The sequence below is a fragment of the Chionomys nivalis genome, chromosome 15 (assembly GCF_950005125.1).
Source record: "Chionomys nivalis chromosome 15, mChiNiv1.1, whole genome shotgun sequence".
NCBI lineage: Eukaryota > Metazoa > Chordata > Mammalia > Rodentia > Cricetidae > Chionomys > Chionomys nivalis.
In genome coordinates, this window is record NC_080100.1 from 37,959,464 (window position 1) to 37,977,900 (window position 18,437).

Genomic DNA, 18,437 nt, shown 5'->3' on the forward strand with positions numbered 1-18,437 from the left:
CAAACCTCTCCCTCATTCTTGTTGAGCAACTACTGAATTCAAACGTTCTTCATATGTTCTTGGTACCCATCCACTGCCACATATGTGATTCACAGATACTTCTGCCTATTACTTGTCTCCTTGTCCTCTTTTTCTGTTTGTTTTTTGCTTTGTTTCATTTTTAATATGGATAGATGTTTGTGTACCTGGTGGTCAGAAGAGGGCTTCAGATCCCTGGAACTGGAGTTACAGTTATAAGAGTCAAGTACATACTAGGGATAGAACCTGAGTCCTCTGCAATTGTGACAAGCTGATGAACTCTTAACTGATGAACCAACTCTCTAGCACCCTTTCCACGAGCCTAAAGATCAGATGAAATTACTGAAATGGAACTGCCTCATAAACAGGGAAAGGGAAAACATCCTTTTTTTTCTGTGCTGGGATCAAACCCAAAGAGGGGATCAATCATCAGATGTCCATCCAGGCAATATTTACTTTGCTTGAGTTTTGGGAGAGGTTCTCACTATGCAGTCCAGAGTGGCATCAAACTGAGCTCCTCCTACCATCACCCTCTCGAGTGCTGAGATCACAAGCGTGCAACCACCATGCTTGGCTTGAAACTGCTTATGAAAACATGTGGCACAAGAGTAGTACATGTGACTCTAAAAGACTGTGTGGTATGACCAGCTGTGTCCCTCAAGCAGAGGTCTGGGAATGTAAAACTGCTAAAACAGTCACCATCTAGTTCACCTATGAGCACCTATTACTGAGACCCAGGACTCTGAAGTCACTGGTGTTGGTAATGGAGAGAGGGAACCCTAGACCGCACTGGGAGCTTCTCTACTGCATCTTCCCTCAATTTCATGGATATCCAGACAGCAGGATCTCACTTTCCTTCTTACACACTAAGCTCTCTCTTCACATTCATTGCTGTTTGATTCCTGAAAAACCATAGCTAAGTTAAGGGCATTCACCAAACAAATACAATGAGCATTTTTAAAATCTAGAGATATTTGATTCCTTCCAAAATGAGGGCTTTATTCCTCACCCGTGTTATAAAATTACCCAATACATATATGCAATTTCTCTCTTTAAAACACACAGTCAGGAAGTCCGGGCGGCAGAGGCACCGGCGTGCAGGCAAGCCCGGGTGGCGGAAGCACCGGCAGTCAGGCCCAGCAGCCAAGCCTAGGCGGCGGAAGCACCGGTGCGCAGGCAGGCCCAGGTGGCGGAGGCACCGGCAGGCAGGCCTGCGGCGGAAGCACCGGCGCGCAGGCAGGCCCGGGTGGCGGAGGCACCGGCGCACAGACGGTTCCGGGCGGCGGAGGCACCGGCAGGCAGGCCCTGGTGGCGGAGGCACCAGCAGGCACGCCTAGGCGGCGGAAGCACCGGCGCGCAGGCAGGCCCGGGCGGCGGAGGCATCGGCAGGCAGGCCTAGGCGGCGGAAGCACCGGCGCGCAGGCAGGCCCGGGAGGCGGAGGCACCAGCAGGCGGGCAAGTCCGGGCGGCAGAGGCACTGGATGCAGGATAGTGCGGGCAAGAAACAGTGAAGCCTGCACTGAGAGCAGATTGCCCCGCTACAATTAAATCAAACCCAATAGATAGCATCGGTAAGAGGAGATGGGCAGACGCCAAGGCAAGAATCCACCCAACAATCTGAAAAACAACATGAAAACACCAGAACCCAATGATCTTACAACACAAGGACTTGAACACCCTAACACAGGAGAAGAGGAAAAAACTGACTTTTTGAAAGCAATAGAGTCCCTTAAACAACATGTAAAAAACGCCCTCATAGAAATGGATGAGAAGTATAACAAAAAGTTTGAAGAAATGAGTAAATACGTAAATGATACCCTGGGAAGCCAAGAAAAAACGATCAAACAGGTAATGGAAACAGTCCAAGAATTGAAAACTGAAATGGAAGCAAGGAAGAAAACACAAACTAAGGACCAGCTGGATATGGTAAATATAGGTCAACGAGCAGAGACTACAGAAACAAGCATAATCAATAGAATACAAGAGATAGAAGAAAGAATCTCAGATTCTGAAGACAACATAGAGAAAATAAACGGACTGATCAAAGAAAACACCAAAACCAACAAATTCTCATCACAAAACATTCAGGAAATATGGGACACAATAAAAAGACCAAACCTAAAAATAATAGGGATAGAAGAAGGAGAAGAGGCACAGCTCAAAGGTACAGAAAACATTTTTAACAAAATTATGGAAGAAAACTTCCCCAACATAAAGAAAGATATTCCTTTGAATATTCAAGAAGCATACAGAACACCAAACAGACTGGATCAAAAAAAAAGTCCCCTCGCCATATAATAATCAAAACACAAAATATACAGATTAAAGAAAGAATATTAAGAGCTGCAAAGGAAAAAGGCCAAGTAACTTATAAAGGTAAACCGATCAGACTTACTCCTGACTTCTCTATGGAAACCATGAAAGCCAGAAGGTCCTGGATAGAGGTACTACAGACACTAAGAGACCATGGATGCAAACCCAAACTACTATACCCAGCCAAGCTATCGTTCACTATCAATGGAGAAAACAAGACATTCCAGGATAAGAACAAATTTAAACAATACGTTGCCACAAATCCAGCCCTACAGAAAGTAATAGAAGGAAAATCACAACCCAAAGAATCCAACATTGCCAACACTGCCTACAATAACCCAGGCATCTAGCGGCCCTTCAACAGCACAACTCAAAGAAGGGAGACACACAAACTCTTCTACCAAAAGCAGTAAGAATAACCGGAGTTAACAACCACTGGTCATTAATATCACTTAATATTAATGGTCTCAATTCACCAATAAAAAGGCACAGGCTAAGAGATTGGATACGAAAACAGGATCCAACAGTCTGCTGTTTGCAAGAAACTCATCTCAACCACAAAGACAGGCATCTACTCAGAGTAAAGGGTTGGGAAAAGGTTTTTCAAGCAAATGGTCCTAAGAAAAAAGCAGGCGTGGCCATACTAATTTCTAACAAAACTGACTTCAAACTAAAATCAATCAGAAGAGATCGACAGGGACACTTTATACTCATAACAGGAACGATTCAGCAGGATGAAGTCTCAATCCTGAATATCTATGCCCCTAATATAAAAGCACCCACTTATGTAAAAGAAATATTGCTAAAACTCAAGGCAGACATCAAATCACACACACTAGTAGTAGGAGACTTCAACACACCTCTCTCACCAATGGACAGGTCAATCAGACAGAAAACTAATAGAGAATTAAGAGAATTGTTGGAGGTAATGAATCAAATGGACTTAACAGACATCTATAGAACACTCCACCCAAATAGGAAAGAATACACCTTCTTCTCTGCAGCTCATGGAACCTTCTCGAAAATTGACCACATACTTGGAAACAAAGGAAACCTCCACAGATACAAAAAAATATCAGTGTCCACCTGTGTCTTATCAGATCACCACGGATTAAAGTTAGAAGCCACCAACAAAGCTACCCCCAGAAAGCTGACAAACTCATGGAAACTGAACAGTCAACTACTGAACCACACCTGGGTCAAGGAAGAAATTAAAGTCTTCCTTGAATTTAATGAAAACAAAGAGACAACATACTCAAACCTATGGGACACGATGAAAGCAGTGCTAAGAGGAAAGTTCATAGCACTAAGTGCCCACTTAAAACGGAGAAAGCATACATTGGGGACTTAACAGCACACCTGAAAGCTCTAGAAAAAAAAGAAGCAGACGCGCCCAGGAGGAGTAGAAGACTGGAAATAATCAAACTGAGGGCAGAAATCAACAAAATAGAAACACAGAAAACAGTCCAAAGAATCAATGAAACAAAAAGTTGGTTCTTGGAGAAAATCAACAAGATTGACAAACCCCTATCCAAACTAATTAAACGACAGAGAGAGAACACGCAAATAAATAAGATCAGAAATGAAAAGGGGGACATAACCACAGACACAGAGGAAATTCAGAGAATCATTAGATCTTACTACAAAAGCCTGTATGCCACAAAACTGGAAAATGCAAAAGAAATGGACACTTTTTTAGATAAGTACCATATACCAAACCTAAACCAAGACCAGGTGAACGATCTAAATAGACCTGTTAGTCACAAAGAATTAGAAACAGTTATCAAAAATCTCCCTTCCAAAAAAAGCCCAGGGCCAGATGGTTTCAATGCAGAATTCTACCAGAACTTCCAAGAAGAGCTAATACCTATACTTCTTAATGTATTTCACAATATAGAAACAGAAGAGTCATTGCCAAATTCCTTTTATGAAGCTACAGTTACCCTGATACCAAAACCACACAAAGACCCAACCAAGAAAGAGAATTACAGGCCTATCTCACTCATGAACATCGACGCAAAAATTCTCAATAAAATACTGGCAAACCGAATCCAAGAACACATTAGAAAAGTTATCCATTATGATCAAGTAGGCTTCATTCCAGAGATGCAGGGCTGGTTCAACATACGCAAATCTATCAATGTAATCAACCATATAAATAAACTGAAAGAAAAAAACCATATGATCATTTCATTAGATGCTGAAAAAGCATTCGACAAAATTCAACACTCCTTTATGATAAAGGTCTTGGAGAGATTAGGGATACAAGGGTCTTACCTAAATATAATAAAAGCTATTTACAGCAAGCCGACAGCTAACATTAAATTAAATGGAGAAAAACTCAAAGCCATCCCACTAAAATCAGGAACACGACAAGGATGTCCACTCTCTCCATACCTCTTCAATATAGTGCTTGAAGTTCTAGCAATAGCAATAAGACAACATAAGGGGATCAAGGGGATCCATATTGGAAAGGAAGAAGTTAAGCTTTCATTATTTGCAGATGATATGATAGTATACATAAGCGACCCCAAAAACTCTACCAAAGAACTCCTACAGCTGATAAACACCTTTGGTAATGTGGCAGGATACAAAATCAACTCCAAAAAATCAGTTGCCTTCCTATACACTAAGGATAAGGAAGCAGAGAGGGAAATCAGAGAAGCATCACCTTTCACGATAGCCACAAATAGCATAAAATACCTTGGGGTAACTCTGACCAAGGAAGTGAAAGATCTATTTGGCAAGAACTTTAAGTCTTTGAAGAAAGAAATTGAAGAGGACACCAGAAAATGGAAGGACCTTCCTTGCTCTTGGATTGGGAGGATCAACATAGTAAAAATGGCAATTCTACCAAAAGCAATCTATAGATTCAACGCAATCCCCATCAAAATCCCATCAAAATTCTTCACAGATCTGGAGAAGACAATAATCAACTTTATATGGAAAAACAAAAAACCCAGGATAGCCAAAACAATCTTATACAATAAAGGATCGTCTGGAGGCATTACCATCCCTGACTTCAAACTCTATTACAGAGCTACAGTACTGAAAACGGCTTGGTACTGGCATAAAAACAGAGAAGTCGACCAATGGAATAGAATAGAAGACCCTGACTTTAGCCCACAAACCTATGAACACCTGATTTTCGATAAAGGAGCTAAAAGTATACAATGGAAAAAAGAGAGCATCTTCAACAAATTGTGCTGGCAGAACTGGAAGTCAATCTGTAGAAGAATGAAAATAGATCCATATCTATCACCATGCACAAAACTCAAGTCCAAATGGATTAAAGACCTCAATATCAGTCCAAACACACTGAACCTGATAGAAGAGAAAGTGGGAAGTACTCTACAACACATGGGCACAGGAGAACACTTCCTACGTATAACCCCAGCAGCACAAACACTAAGGACATCATTGAATAAATGGGACCTCCTGAGACTGAGAAGCTTCTGTAAAGCAAAGGACACTGTCACTAAGACAGAAAGGCAACCCACTGACTGGGAGAAGATCTTCACCAACCCCGCAACTGACAAAGGTCTGATATCCAAAATATACAAAGAACTCAAGAAATTAGACCGTAAAAGGCTAATCAATCCAATTATAAAATGGGGCACTGAGCTGAACAGAGACTTTTCAACAGAAGAAGTTCAAATGGCCAAAAGACACTTAAGATCGTGCTCAACTTCCTTAGCAATCAGGGAAATGCAAATCAAGACAACATTAAGATACCATCTTACACCTGTCAGAATGGCTAAAATCAAAAACACCAATGATAGCCTCTGCTGGAGAGGTTGTGGAGAAAGGGGCACTCTCATCCATTGCTGGTGGGAATGCAAACTTGTGCAACCACTTTGGAAAGCAGTGTGGCGGTTTCTCAGGAAAGTCGGGTTCAACCTACCTCTCGACCCAGCAATACCACTATTGGGAATATACCCAAGAGATGCCCAAACATACAACAAAAGTATATGCTCAACTATGTTCATAGCAGCATTGTTTGTAATAGCCAGAACCTGGAAACAACCTAGATGTCCTTCAATGGAAGAATGGATGAAGAAAGTATGGAATATATACATATTAGAGTACTACTCAGCAGTAAAAAACAATGACTTCTTGAATTTTGCATACAAATGGATGGAAATTGAAAACACTATCCTGAGTGAGGTAAGCCAGACCCAAAAAGAGGAATATGGGATGTACTCACTCATATTTGGTTTCTAGCCATAAATAAAGGATATTGAGATTATACTTCGTGATTCTAGAGAAGCTAAATAAGAAGGTGAACCCAAAGAAAAACATATAACCATCCCCCTGAATATTAACCTTCATCAGGCGATGAAAGAAGACAGAGACAGAGACCAACATTGGAGCACTGGACTGAAGTCTCACGATCCAAAGGAGGAACAGAAGGAGAGTGAGCACGAGCAAGGAACTCAGGACTGCGAGGGGTGCACCCACACACTGAGGCAATGGGGATGTTCTATCGGGAACTCACCAAGGCCAGCTGGCCGGGGACTGAAAAAGCATGGGACAAAACCGGTCTCGCTGAACATAATGGACAATGAGGACTACTGAGAACTGAAGAACAATGGCAATGGGTTCTTGATCCTATTGCACGTAATGGCTTTGTGGGAGCCCAGGTAGTTTGGATGCTCACCTTAATAGACCTGGATGGAGGTGGGTGGTCCTTGGACCTCCCACAGGGCAGAGAAACCTGCTTGCTCTTTGGGCTGAGGAGGAAGGAAGACTTGATTGGGGGAGGGGGAGGGAATGGGAGGTGGTGGCGGGGAAGAGGCAGAAATCTTTAATAATTAAATAAATTAATTAATAAAAAATAAAAAATAAAACACACAGTCAGGTGCTGGAGATATAGTTCAAAGGTAATAGAAGAGTCTGGGTTTGATCTCCATCACTATAGAAACAAAACACAAAAGATAACGAACTGTTTGTATTCATGTCGCTTTCTCTAATTGCACAGACTCAGGTACCACCCTGCTGCACTTAGATTGACTGTTGCCCATACCTCCTTCATTTAGGATGTTCGTAAAGAAGGCACTATATCAGTTACCATTCATCACAAGAACTCTGTGGCTACAAACATGCTGCCCACAAATGCTCCTCACTGGACTGTGATTATTCATCATCAACATATCTGTTGAGCTATGTCAACCTCATCTTGGGGAAACTGAGTCAGCCTGGCATATCACAAGAACACAGGCTTTAGAGACAGTCCTTGACTCAAATGATGAGCCTTCCACTATTAACTCCAAGACTCTGAACATGTTTGTAAGCCCGGCTTTATTCATTTCCTAACCTTCATATTTCGGGAAGCTCAGAGTGGTAGCTCAGGCCCAAAACCTCAGGGCTTTGAAGGCTGGGAGAGGAGTGCCACAAGTTCAAGCCATCCTGGACTATAGAGTAAGACTGTATCTCCAGAAAAGAGAAAATCATAATGAGGATATCAGCTTTACATCTACAGAGATAAATGGCAAATTACATACCGAGTTTGCAACATCAGAGATGTTCTGGAATGTTAGTTTCTTTCTTTCCAACAAGAACGCTCTACCTTGTTCTTTTCAGCACTTTCTGACTACACAAAAGAACTGACTCCCTTCCACAGATCTGGACCTTTTGAAGTATGTCCTAAACTCTGCTGACTCTCCATTCACGCCAGATCTAACCTGCCTTGACGTATTCTCTCTTCTTCAGCTTCTACGATAACTTGACTTTTGTGTTCTTCACCTGAAGAAAGGAGCTGGAGATACACGGGTCAGCATAGCAAAGGCAACCCTCCCCAGAACTCTGGCATAGAGCACCAACTACGGAAGCCTGCATGTGCATGCCAGCTGGCTGTAAACTCACCTCCATACAAGTCACAGGCCCCTTCACCAATGGTTTACATGTTTAAAGAGGCTCCAACCAAGACTGATCTCATGGCAAAAGTCAGTGGTTAACTTACAGAATTCTCATGCAGAAAAAAACCAAGGTGATAGTGAGCATTCAGTGCTAAATAACAAAAGGCTGTCCTGTTTATGAGTCAAGTACTCGGCTACCAAAATAAGACACTACGGAGAAAATCATTAGAACCAGCCCCCCATATCCATGAGTTCTTTGTCTTAAGATTCACCCAAGCTTGGACCAGCTAACATCATATGCAGAAAAGACTTCTGGCAGATGAAGTGGCTCCTATGTATACTCTCAGACCTTCAGGACACTGACACAGAAGGAGTTCAAGCCCAGCTCAAACAATATAGCAAGACCCCCATCTCAAATATTTAAAAAAAAAATAGTTTGCAGAAAGTTCAAAAAGCAAAACTTGAATTTGTAGATGTAAATGCTAGGCTGAGCCCATGGGAGTGAGCAGTTACTGCTGGAGCCGCCACCTCACACGCCCTCAGATTCTCGTGGGCACTCCCAGCGGAGCTTCATTTGCCTCCCCTAGTTCACCACACTTCCTGTTCACCATCTGTGTAGTCAGGAGTACAGTGCTTGTATCTGGATGGCATATGTGTGCTTTGGTCACTATCTCATAGCAATAAGATAACTACATATTTATATTGGGTAATGTAAGGAATTGAGAGAGAATTTAAAGTGTAAGAGCTGTGTTTAGGTTATATGGAAATGTTATATTTTATATAAGGAACTTTAGCACATGCAGATTTTTAGATAAATGGGGAGTTCCTGGAACCAACACTTGGTGGACCCCAAAGGACCACCACACTTAATGAAGAAACATCTTCTGTCATGTGAATTCTTTTATCAACAGGGATGTGTGATTAAGTTTAATATTGAAAGGAAATATTCTAGTAATCAGCGTTCAGTGGTCAACTCCAAGAATAAACTCCTATGTTATTCTCCTGAGAATTCGAGAGCCTTAGGAAACTCCATGGGAGATGCCCTATTTAAGATCACAACAGGAAAGACTGTACATTATTCATTCAGAGAAGTCTCTCAGAGGGGTTCTAGCCAAGTCTTGATGAGTACAATGAAGGAATTTCCCGAAAGGACAATCACTTAAGAATCCCCAGTGCAGTTTGGTATGTGCAGCCTGAACGGGACTTCCCACCATCTGATACCAATAAGTACTCAGGCCTCAGAATAAACTCAGGCCATTCAAGACCCTAATCAGAACTTAGATCAGCAAATAATTGCCAAATGGAGAAACAACTAACAGCTCAGATGACAATCCTGACATCGGGGCACTGGAGACATTGGAGGACATGCCCTCAGGCGATCTGGCAGGAAATGCACACCAGCATCTCTTTAGCCCTACATGCTACGACCACCCTACATGCCACGACCACCCTACATGCCATGGCCACCCTACATGCCACGGCCACCTTACATGCCACGGCCACCCTACATGCCACGGCCACCCTACATGCCACGACCACCCTACATGCCACGACCACCCTACATGCTACAACCACCCTACATGCCACGGCCACCCTGCATGCCACGGCCACCCTGCATGCCACAGCCACCCTACATGCCACGGCCACCCTACATGCCACGACCACCCTACATGCTACGACCACCCTACATTCCAGGGCCACCCTACATGCCACGGCCACCCTACATGCCACGGCTACCCTACATGCCATGACCACCCTACATGCCACGGCCACCCTACATGCCACGGCCACCCTACATGCCACGACCACCCTACATGCTACGACCACCCTACATGCCACGGCTACCCTACATGCCACGGCCACCCTACATGCCACGGCTACCCTACATGCCACGGCCACCCTACATGCCACGGCCACCCTCACCCTGTTCTGCTTTGCACAAAAGTTAGTCCAGGAGGGGAACAAAGAAATAGAACAAGTAGAAGACACATGCTTAAAGCCATGTATCCCGGGCTGACAGGCTCATTAGACATGTTCTGATCAAGATTCTTGCTTTTCGGTTAGAATAAAGGAGAGCAAGAGGTACAAGTCCCCCTTATTCAGCTCTCCACTCCTGGTTAAGTCCTCGCTAGTTCTTGGCACTGACAGGCTTCTACAGAGGATAAACAGCTCTTCTCTGCACCTGCGTGACTCCATTCCTCTTTAGTTGTCTTCCGTCACCTGAATTTTAGGTAGGTCTCCCAGGCCTCCGTCAATAAAATACCCTACTGTTCAGAGAGAAAGCACCATAGATCTCCATATCCCCTCAGAATACCTGGTACTAACTGTCCACATCATAAAGTATTGTCAGCCAATCACATGGAGAAAGCAGGTGTGCAGCACCCAGCTAATTAGAGACGAGAAGGAATTCTAACACAGTCCTACACATGTACCCTGAGCTGTTTCAAGACTGGACATTCTGCCCCTGAGTATTCCAGTCCTTGGTCCTCAGCAAAGCTATCCCCAGAGGGACCGTTTCACCCCGCCAGGCACTCTGGAATTACTAAGTCATTACTAAGTCCAGGCAAGCAGGAAGCATGGAAACTTTTCCCTGCTGGAAAAGCATCCCAACAAAAGCCTGTTCCGTGCTGCTCTGCTGGAGCAGGACAAACTGCAGTTGGTTTGATTTTAACAGCCCATTTAGTCAGGCACTTAGCACATCACAAACAGAACCATCGCTCCAGTGGGCACAGGAAATTCCTTCACTTCAGGAAGTTTCCAGATGCGGAGCAGACGCACTCAGTCTCTCTATGGTCCTTCTGCAGACTTTACACACTGCCAATACCTGTAGAGCTGACGGTTGTCTTCAAAATCCTCCTGGCCCCATTTTCCCTTGATGTCTTCGATCACGTGATTCTTCAGGAATTTCTTTAGCAGCTGGACTGTCTGTTTGCGAGTTACCTCGGGCCCAAAGTTCTGACTGTTCCTCAGAAGCTCGTGCAGCCAGTCCACAGCTTCGGCAGCTGAGAAGCAATGCTCGTAGCTCTTGAAACGACAGCGATGTTTCCGTAAAGGCATCCTGGCACGAAAAAGCTCCACCGTCTCGTTCCACTAGGCAAAAGACACAAAAGTGTATAGTTACTGACCAGTGTTCTTTAAGCGTTACTAAGTCCCAAATATTTAAATCAAGGAATACCAATTTTCCATTTAACAAACTGCAGGAAGACTGGGGACGGCTTAGCATACGCAAGACCCTAGGTTAGAGGATAAATATAGATTGATCCACAAACCGGGAGGCTGCTAGGTAGGTAAACAGGTAAACAGATAAAATCTAATTATTTAAATAAAAAGGAAAAACACTGGAATAACAGATGGAGATTTAGTATTTTATTTGCAACCTTCAAATTCTTAAAGTCTTAAAGAATGACTGGTGGGGGGTAATGATTACAAACTGGTGTGGATGTAATCATGCCACACAATGATACACTTAGAAATAGTTAAAATAGTCTAACTTGCCGGGTGGTGGTTGCGGCACATGCCTTTAATCCCAGCAATCGAGAGGCAGAGACAGGTGAGTTTGAGGACAGCCTGGTCTATAAGAGCTAGTTCCAGGACAGGCTCCAAAGCTACAGAGAAACCCTGTCTCAAAAAAAAAAAAAAAAAAAAAAAAAAAAAGAGTCTAAGTTATGGTTATATGGTTATTTTGTTACAATTGAAGCAAAAATAGAACCCATTTACAGAAGAAAAACAAGCAAAATGCAACAACAACAAAAAGGAAGTTATTGAAGATGCTGCCAGCAAGCCAAGCTAGCAGTGAAGATCTGAATTTCCATGAATGGAAACCATGGTAGGAGTACTGGTTAAAATGAAGCTCATCGCTGGGCTTGGTGCTGCACACGTGTATATAATCCCAGAACTCAGGAAGCGAGGCAGAAGGGCTTTGAGTTCAAAGCCAGCCTACAATTCATACAAAGTCCCAGGCCCAGCTTAGATCATATAGTGAAACACTGCCAACAATTCATTTCCAGAAGTCCCATGTTTACTACGACTTCACGCGGCAAACAGACTGTTCACAGTGTGAGAGGCATCGTGTGGGGAAAGAAAAAAGGCATGAATAGTAATAACGACACACCTTCCAATGTCACAGGGCTCAGGACAGCAGAGAAAAACCTTTACAAGGTAGTATCAAGCGTTTGCTTAGTCACTAAGGAAAGCTGTTTGAAAAGACTCACTAGTCAGTCAGTCTCTCAAAGCATACACACAAACTGTAAAGCCCCTTCTTTTCTTTTGTTACAGTCAAGTTTTCCCACTCCCTTCGCTTGCCTGAGAGGGAGGTTGGCTTGGGGCTCTTCTGAAGAACACGGTTCAGTTCAGCATGATGTCCTCAGATGCCACAGGGACACAGAAGACTAAACAGACAGAGCTCAGGCTCTGACGCCCTGTCTGACTTCACAGCCTGCTCTGCCAATGACCAGAAGGCCAGCCTAATATCGGAGTTGGCCGAGCCTGTGTATCTCCAGGTACATCTCAACAACGACCAGAGACATAAAAAAATAAAATAAAGATAAAAAGTGTATCACGGTGTCTGCCCTGAAGTAAGTACTTAACAAATCTTACCCATATACTGCTATCGCCTTTATTGTCAGGGTATAGCCATTAAAGCTGAGCAAGTATGCAGAAAAGCCCCCGCATTGAGTCTCCAAGATTCAGTCCAATCTCTACCAATAAGCAGAATACACTGGGCATGGTTAACACATTTCTGTAGATATAGCAATTATAGCAAACTAAAACTCAAAATAGTTGAGATTCTGATATCTGAAAATCATGGAAACCAGCTGGAGCACTGGCATGTGCTCATATTCTCCTGATTTGCCTTAAGGCAAGACGAATGTGAGTTCAAAGCCAGCCTGAGCTAAAACAAGTCCCCCCTCCTTACCCACCCCACAAAGAGAGCAATCAAAAGAAGGTCATGGAGGTAGGTGTTACCTATGATCAATCTGCTATGAAACAGGGCTGGTTCAATCTACTCTAGTCAGATCAGAGAGAAACGTGGGTCCTGCTTACACTCGGTGTATGAACTTTTAAGCAAACAAGCCTGTGTCACATGAGCGCATACTGACTAGCGCTAACACACTGTTGCTGATGCTTAAGGCAGTGAGTCTGGCCTTGGCTAAGAGATGTCTTCAACAAGACAGAATCAATCTCTGAAGAAAGGGAAAAATATGAGGTGCTGGGTGAGACTGGGGTTCTAATCCCAGAGTTTCTATTCACGGTTTACGCAAGGTTTGGTACATGTTAAGTACCATAAAAATATCCAGTTTCTTTCTGTTCCCAAATGCCACTGGTAGAATCACATGAGCCACTATGTCTCTTTAAGACAAAATTCAGATCTCTCTTGATGTCATTTTTTAACAACCTCAAGACAACTCAGCCTCTTCCTCCTTGTCTTTCAGTGATAGGAAACCAGGACGTGAATAGGTCTAGAATAGGGAAGCTTTATGAACATGGCAACGACCTAGTCAATATCCCAGCAGTCATCTGACACAGGTAGCCGGGAGTGGATACTGTAAGCATCAGAGAGTGGTCACTATATAAAACAGTCAGTTTTCCGCAGGCCAGAGACACCAAGAACAACACAGCGATGTTCCAGGCATGCCTCAGAATTAATCCCACCACTCATGAGGCTCTTGTCCATTCTTTGCTTCCAGAATGTGAATGTGTGAATAAATAGCTACCATTTCTGTTCCTCACACAGCAGGACTCAGCCAGCCTTTCTCTCCACTGTGCCTTTGTATTCTGCAGTCCCCATAGTCGCTGTTTCTGCTCTATTGGAGGCATGAACCTGGGGTAGAGGAGCTTAAGAAGGAGGCGGGCTAAAGTCTCCTGCAATAGCCATCTTTATTGAGAGCACCAGACGATTTATATTCTGAGGATATTATATTGTGAGGTTTGGAAAGTCATATGAGCAGAGTTCACTTGAGTTCTAGCTGTATACAGTCACAAGGGCACAGTCACATGAGTCAGGCTGTATACTACCGAGGACAGCTCCTGTTTAGAAACATCATTCTAGGTAATCATGGGCAAGACGAGGGGTGACCTAAAGTAAGCCTACCCCTATTACACCTGGGAGAAGCAGGAAAAAGTACACTCCAAGAACAACCCGCGTGCTGGAAAAACAGAGACTACAAGACGCTTGCCCTATTCCCTGGAGTTATCTCACAAGTTCTCAAAAATTCTCCTCACACAGCTTCATGGACCATGTTCCAACACTAACTGCCTTCCAAAAGGTTAGGGATTGTTCCAAACCACACAGCACTCGCCTTCTGAAAACTATTTTTAAATGAGTTTAGGCAACAAAAAGCAAAAAAAGACAGCCGTTCCAATGAGAATGAGCAAACAGCTGACTAGCGCATGTGTTGTCGTGAACTGGGCCCATCATTTCATTTTTACCATAAAATTTTAGCTAATCTGTAAAGTTTTATTTTCAAGCCAGACATCGGGGCTTTAGAAAATGAGGAAGTTACATGTTATGAGAAAGTACAGCCAACCAGGAAGGAGAATATAGACCCTGCCATTCGTGTGCTAAGAGTCTCCAGGCTCTTCCTGAAGAAACAGGAAGTTGAGAGTAATACTGAGAGAAAAAGAGTTGGGCCAAGGATAAGGGAAGGAAAGGCCAGTCTTGAAGGACAAGAGAGGATGAGTTACAAAACATTTATTTATGCAATAAAAGTTTTAAGACACAGCTGGACTATATTTGGAAAATATCCACAGGTTCTACTTTTAATAATAACTAATTTCTGGTAACAGCAACCCTCACAGTTAAGGGGGAAAAAACTGATGATCACTGTATCTTTTAAAATCTTAATAATTAAGTTTCTCAAATACATAATAAGACTGCAAGGTGAATTGATTACCTGTAAAATACTGGTAAAACTGAGGGTCTTTATTAATTATCCATATACTTTTCTTTTTAATTAACTGATTAACCTAAAGTAGGCCTGAATGTCATGGAGGTAGAAATTAAAAGCATCCAAAGAAAGTATTTTTCTTTACAGACTCCTTCAGTAACATGCAACAGGAATCCAGTAGCATCTATATATGAAACCTCTGCAACCAAGAGGAGAAGCGCTCCATAAACACAACTGCCTGAGACAGTGTTCCACTGCTGTGAAGAGACACCATGATCATGGCAACTCTCACAAAAGAAAGCATTAAATTTGGACTTCCTTACAAATTCAGAGGTTTAGTTCATTATCATCATAGCAGGAAGCATGGTGGCACACAGGCAGATGTGGTGCTGGAGACGAACCTAAAAGCTCTACATCCAGATCAGCAGGCAGCAGAAAGAGAGAGGCACTGGGCTGAGCTGGGCTTCTGAAACCTCAAAGCCCAACCACAGTGACACACTCCTCCAAAAAAGCCACACCTACTCCAACAAAGCCACACCTCCAGATCCTTCTCAAGAAATGCTACTCTTGATGACTAATCATTCAAATATATGAGCCTATGGCGACCAATCTTTTTTAAACCACACCAACAATGTTTAAAGTACTTCCAATTACAATATTTATTTTTTATCATAAAACAGGATATGGACTTGCCGCACCAAGATCCAGTTTGTTTCCCTTGAACAAGTATTATGGATAAATAGTGTACAGGATAAAACGTGTTGTTTTTTTTTTTTATCCAAAAGGACGATGTAATAGTCAAGCCTTACCCAAAGTTTCAGCAGCCCACTGTTAACAATAATCTGAATAATAAAAAATTCCAAAACTTCACAGTTCCTAAGTTTTCAATTGCATGCAGCTCCGAGTGGCAGACTGAAATTGCCTCATCCCGCCAAGGATGTGAATGATCTCACTGTCCAGGGCATCACACTGCATATGCCATTCACACATTAGTCATTTAGTTGTGTTTAGGTTATCAGACAGGGAGGTATCATGGTGCATGTGCTCAAGTCATCTTTATTTTAATGACCAATGGCTCCAAAGTATTACAGTGAACTTTATTAGAGTATGTTAATTGTTCCATTTTGTTATTATTGCTGTTAATCCTTCATTGTATTAATTTATAAATTAAACTGCCATAGATATATGCAGGACAAACACATACTATGTATACTATATATAGGGTCTATCGTAGTTCTAGGCGTTGACCGGGTGTCTTAGTCACTATTCTATTGCTATGAAGACGCACCATGACCAAAGCAACACTTACATAAAAAGTATTTGGTTGGAGCCTTGTTTATAGTTTTAGAGGCTTAGTCCATTATCACTATGACAGGGAGCATGGCAGCTGGCAGGCAAGAGCTGGGAAAATAGCTAAGAGCAACATCCTGATCCAGAGAGAGAGAGAGAGAGAGAGAGAGAGAGAGAGAAACTCTGGGCTTCACATGGGCTTTTCAAACCTCAAGGCCCACCCCCAGTGACACACTTGCTCCAACTAGGCCACACCTCCTAATCCTTGTAATCTTTTCAGACAGTTCCATTCCTGAGGACTAAGCATCCAAATACATGAGCCTATGAGGACCATTCTCATGCAGCCACCATGTGGCGTTCTTGGAACAAACCCTTCACAGATAGGAGAGGACGGCCATTAGAGTTTAGAGAAGTCACTGAAAGGAAGATCTTCTATCTGCCCTGGGGTTGGAGCTAGCAATAGTCCTGACCTCAGGCAGTTTAAATGCTGGAACCACTTCTGCAGAAACAGTTATGAAAACACCATTTAGACTCTATTATCTTCCTCGCCATTACCATTCATACCTCTTAGAAACTAGCTCTAAAGAAAACCTAAATTTATTACTTTAGGATTATTAAAATAAATGGATCACTCTGGGTGTCCAGTAGATTATACAATGATTCCTTCCAACAACCCTCATCACAGACATCTTAGCAATGTGACATTTTTAGCCAAATGAAACAATGCCATAGTCCCTAAAAATCTTAGGAAAAACCTCACATGAGGCAAGTGCTCTTTCCTGTGAAGGTTCGTAATTTATTATTATATTATTATTCTCCAAGTGCCCCATAAGTCTAATAAAAAAGTAAAGAACAAGCAGCCCGAAATCTGGGTTCCATCCATCCGGAAAGTGGTTTGACTCCACGGAACACAGAGTGCCTGGCTCTAGAAAGAAAGAAAACTATGTCTCTAGAATATGAGTCTAATACAAGAGCTAGCGTTTAGATCCTCATCCCCACCTTTCCCAGGATATTTCTTATAGAGAGTGGTGAGACTTGACTGCAAGGTACATATACCTGAGAGTGGTTCAAGACTAAACTCAAGTCCTCACCTGTGCCTATTCCGTTAAACTAATCCTTGGAGGCGGGGTCAGTAAAATTACTTCCTCCAAGTAATAAGACAGATCGGCTAAGTCTTTGCATCTTGTTTTCAGAAGAAATTGCCTCACCCTGGCGCATCTACAGAGTTTGCAGACCACCTATCAGCGCTGATCCCTAAGTGAGGTGGGTGCTGACAAAAAGTGAAACTCCAGGGGCAGGAACCTTTAGAGGAGGAATACACCTTCACGCTGTGCACCGTTACAAAGAACTCTCGTCGAGTGTCAACAGTGTCACTCAGGAAGGAGGCACGCCCTTGGCTGGTCACCGCAACCCACAAGTGCAACACGGGCAGGGTGGTCCTAGAGCTCCACCCAAGGTCAATCTTGTCCCAGACGCTAGAGTAGGTCCCGAGGACAAAGGGGAACGCGATCGCCAGGTGTTCGCTTCCCGCTAATGCCGAAAGCGCCGTCTACCGCAGATAACATAACCATCGCCCGCTGATGAAGTTCATCCCGCCCTGGTGAGGCTGGCTCCAGGCCTCGTCTGCCCGCTGCGGGGCAGGGCGAGGAGCTGCAACCCAGCAGACGCTTGCCCACCAGCACCGGCAGACCCCAGCGGATGCGCACCGTCCGAGTCACGGCGGTGACGCCGGCACGGGGTCCGCCTGACCCGCACTCTCACTCACCAGCCTGGTGGCCCGGTACGGCCCGGGGCCCACGATGCGGTGCTCCATTGCCAACCCGCAGCAGTCGCCGGGCAACGCCGGCGGGGACTCCCGAGCTCGCCGCGCCGCAGTTTGAATCACAAGCCTGGAGGTTCTGGACGCTGATTGGACAGGGCGAAGGCACGTGACAGGAACTGCGTGAGTGGGCGGGGCCGTGCGTGTCCTGGTTTTCTCTGCCCTCTAGTAGCTGGATGAGGAAGATGAGAGATGTTTCTTCTTTCTCCCCTGTGGGTGCTCGAACACACGCGCGCGTGACTGATCGCGCAG

The 18,437-nt window shown here is 43.8% G+C and overlaps 1 protein-coding gene across 1 annotated transcript in view; it reads right to left on the minus strand.

Moving 5' to 3' along the window:
* The window catches only part of Depdc1b (DEP domain containing 1B), a 64,836-nt gene extending 46,609 nt beyond the window's left edge, over positions 1-18,227 (minus strand). Inside the window, exons 1-2 of the mRNA XM_057789814.1 lie at positions 18,132-18,227; positions 11,014-11,279 (exon numbers count right to left, since the gene is read on the minus strand). Coding sequence (XP_057645797.1) covers positions 11,014-11,279; positions 18,132-18,179 — 314 coding nt within the window. The 5' untranslated portion in view covers positions 18,180-18,227. The remainder of the gene's footprint in view (positions 1-11,013; positions 11,280-18,131) is intronic.
* Between the last annotated feature and the right edge of the window lie 210 nt (positions 18,228-18,437).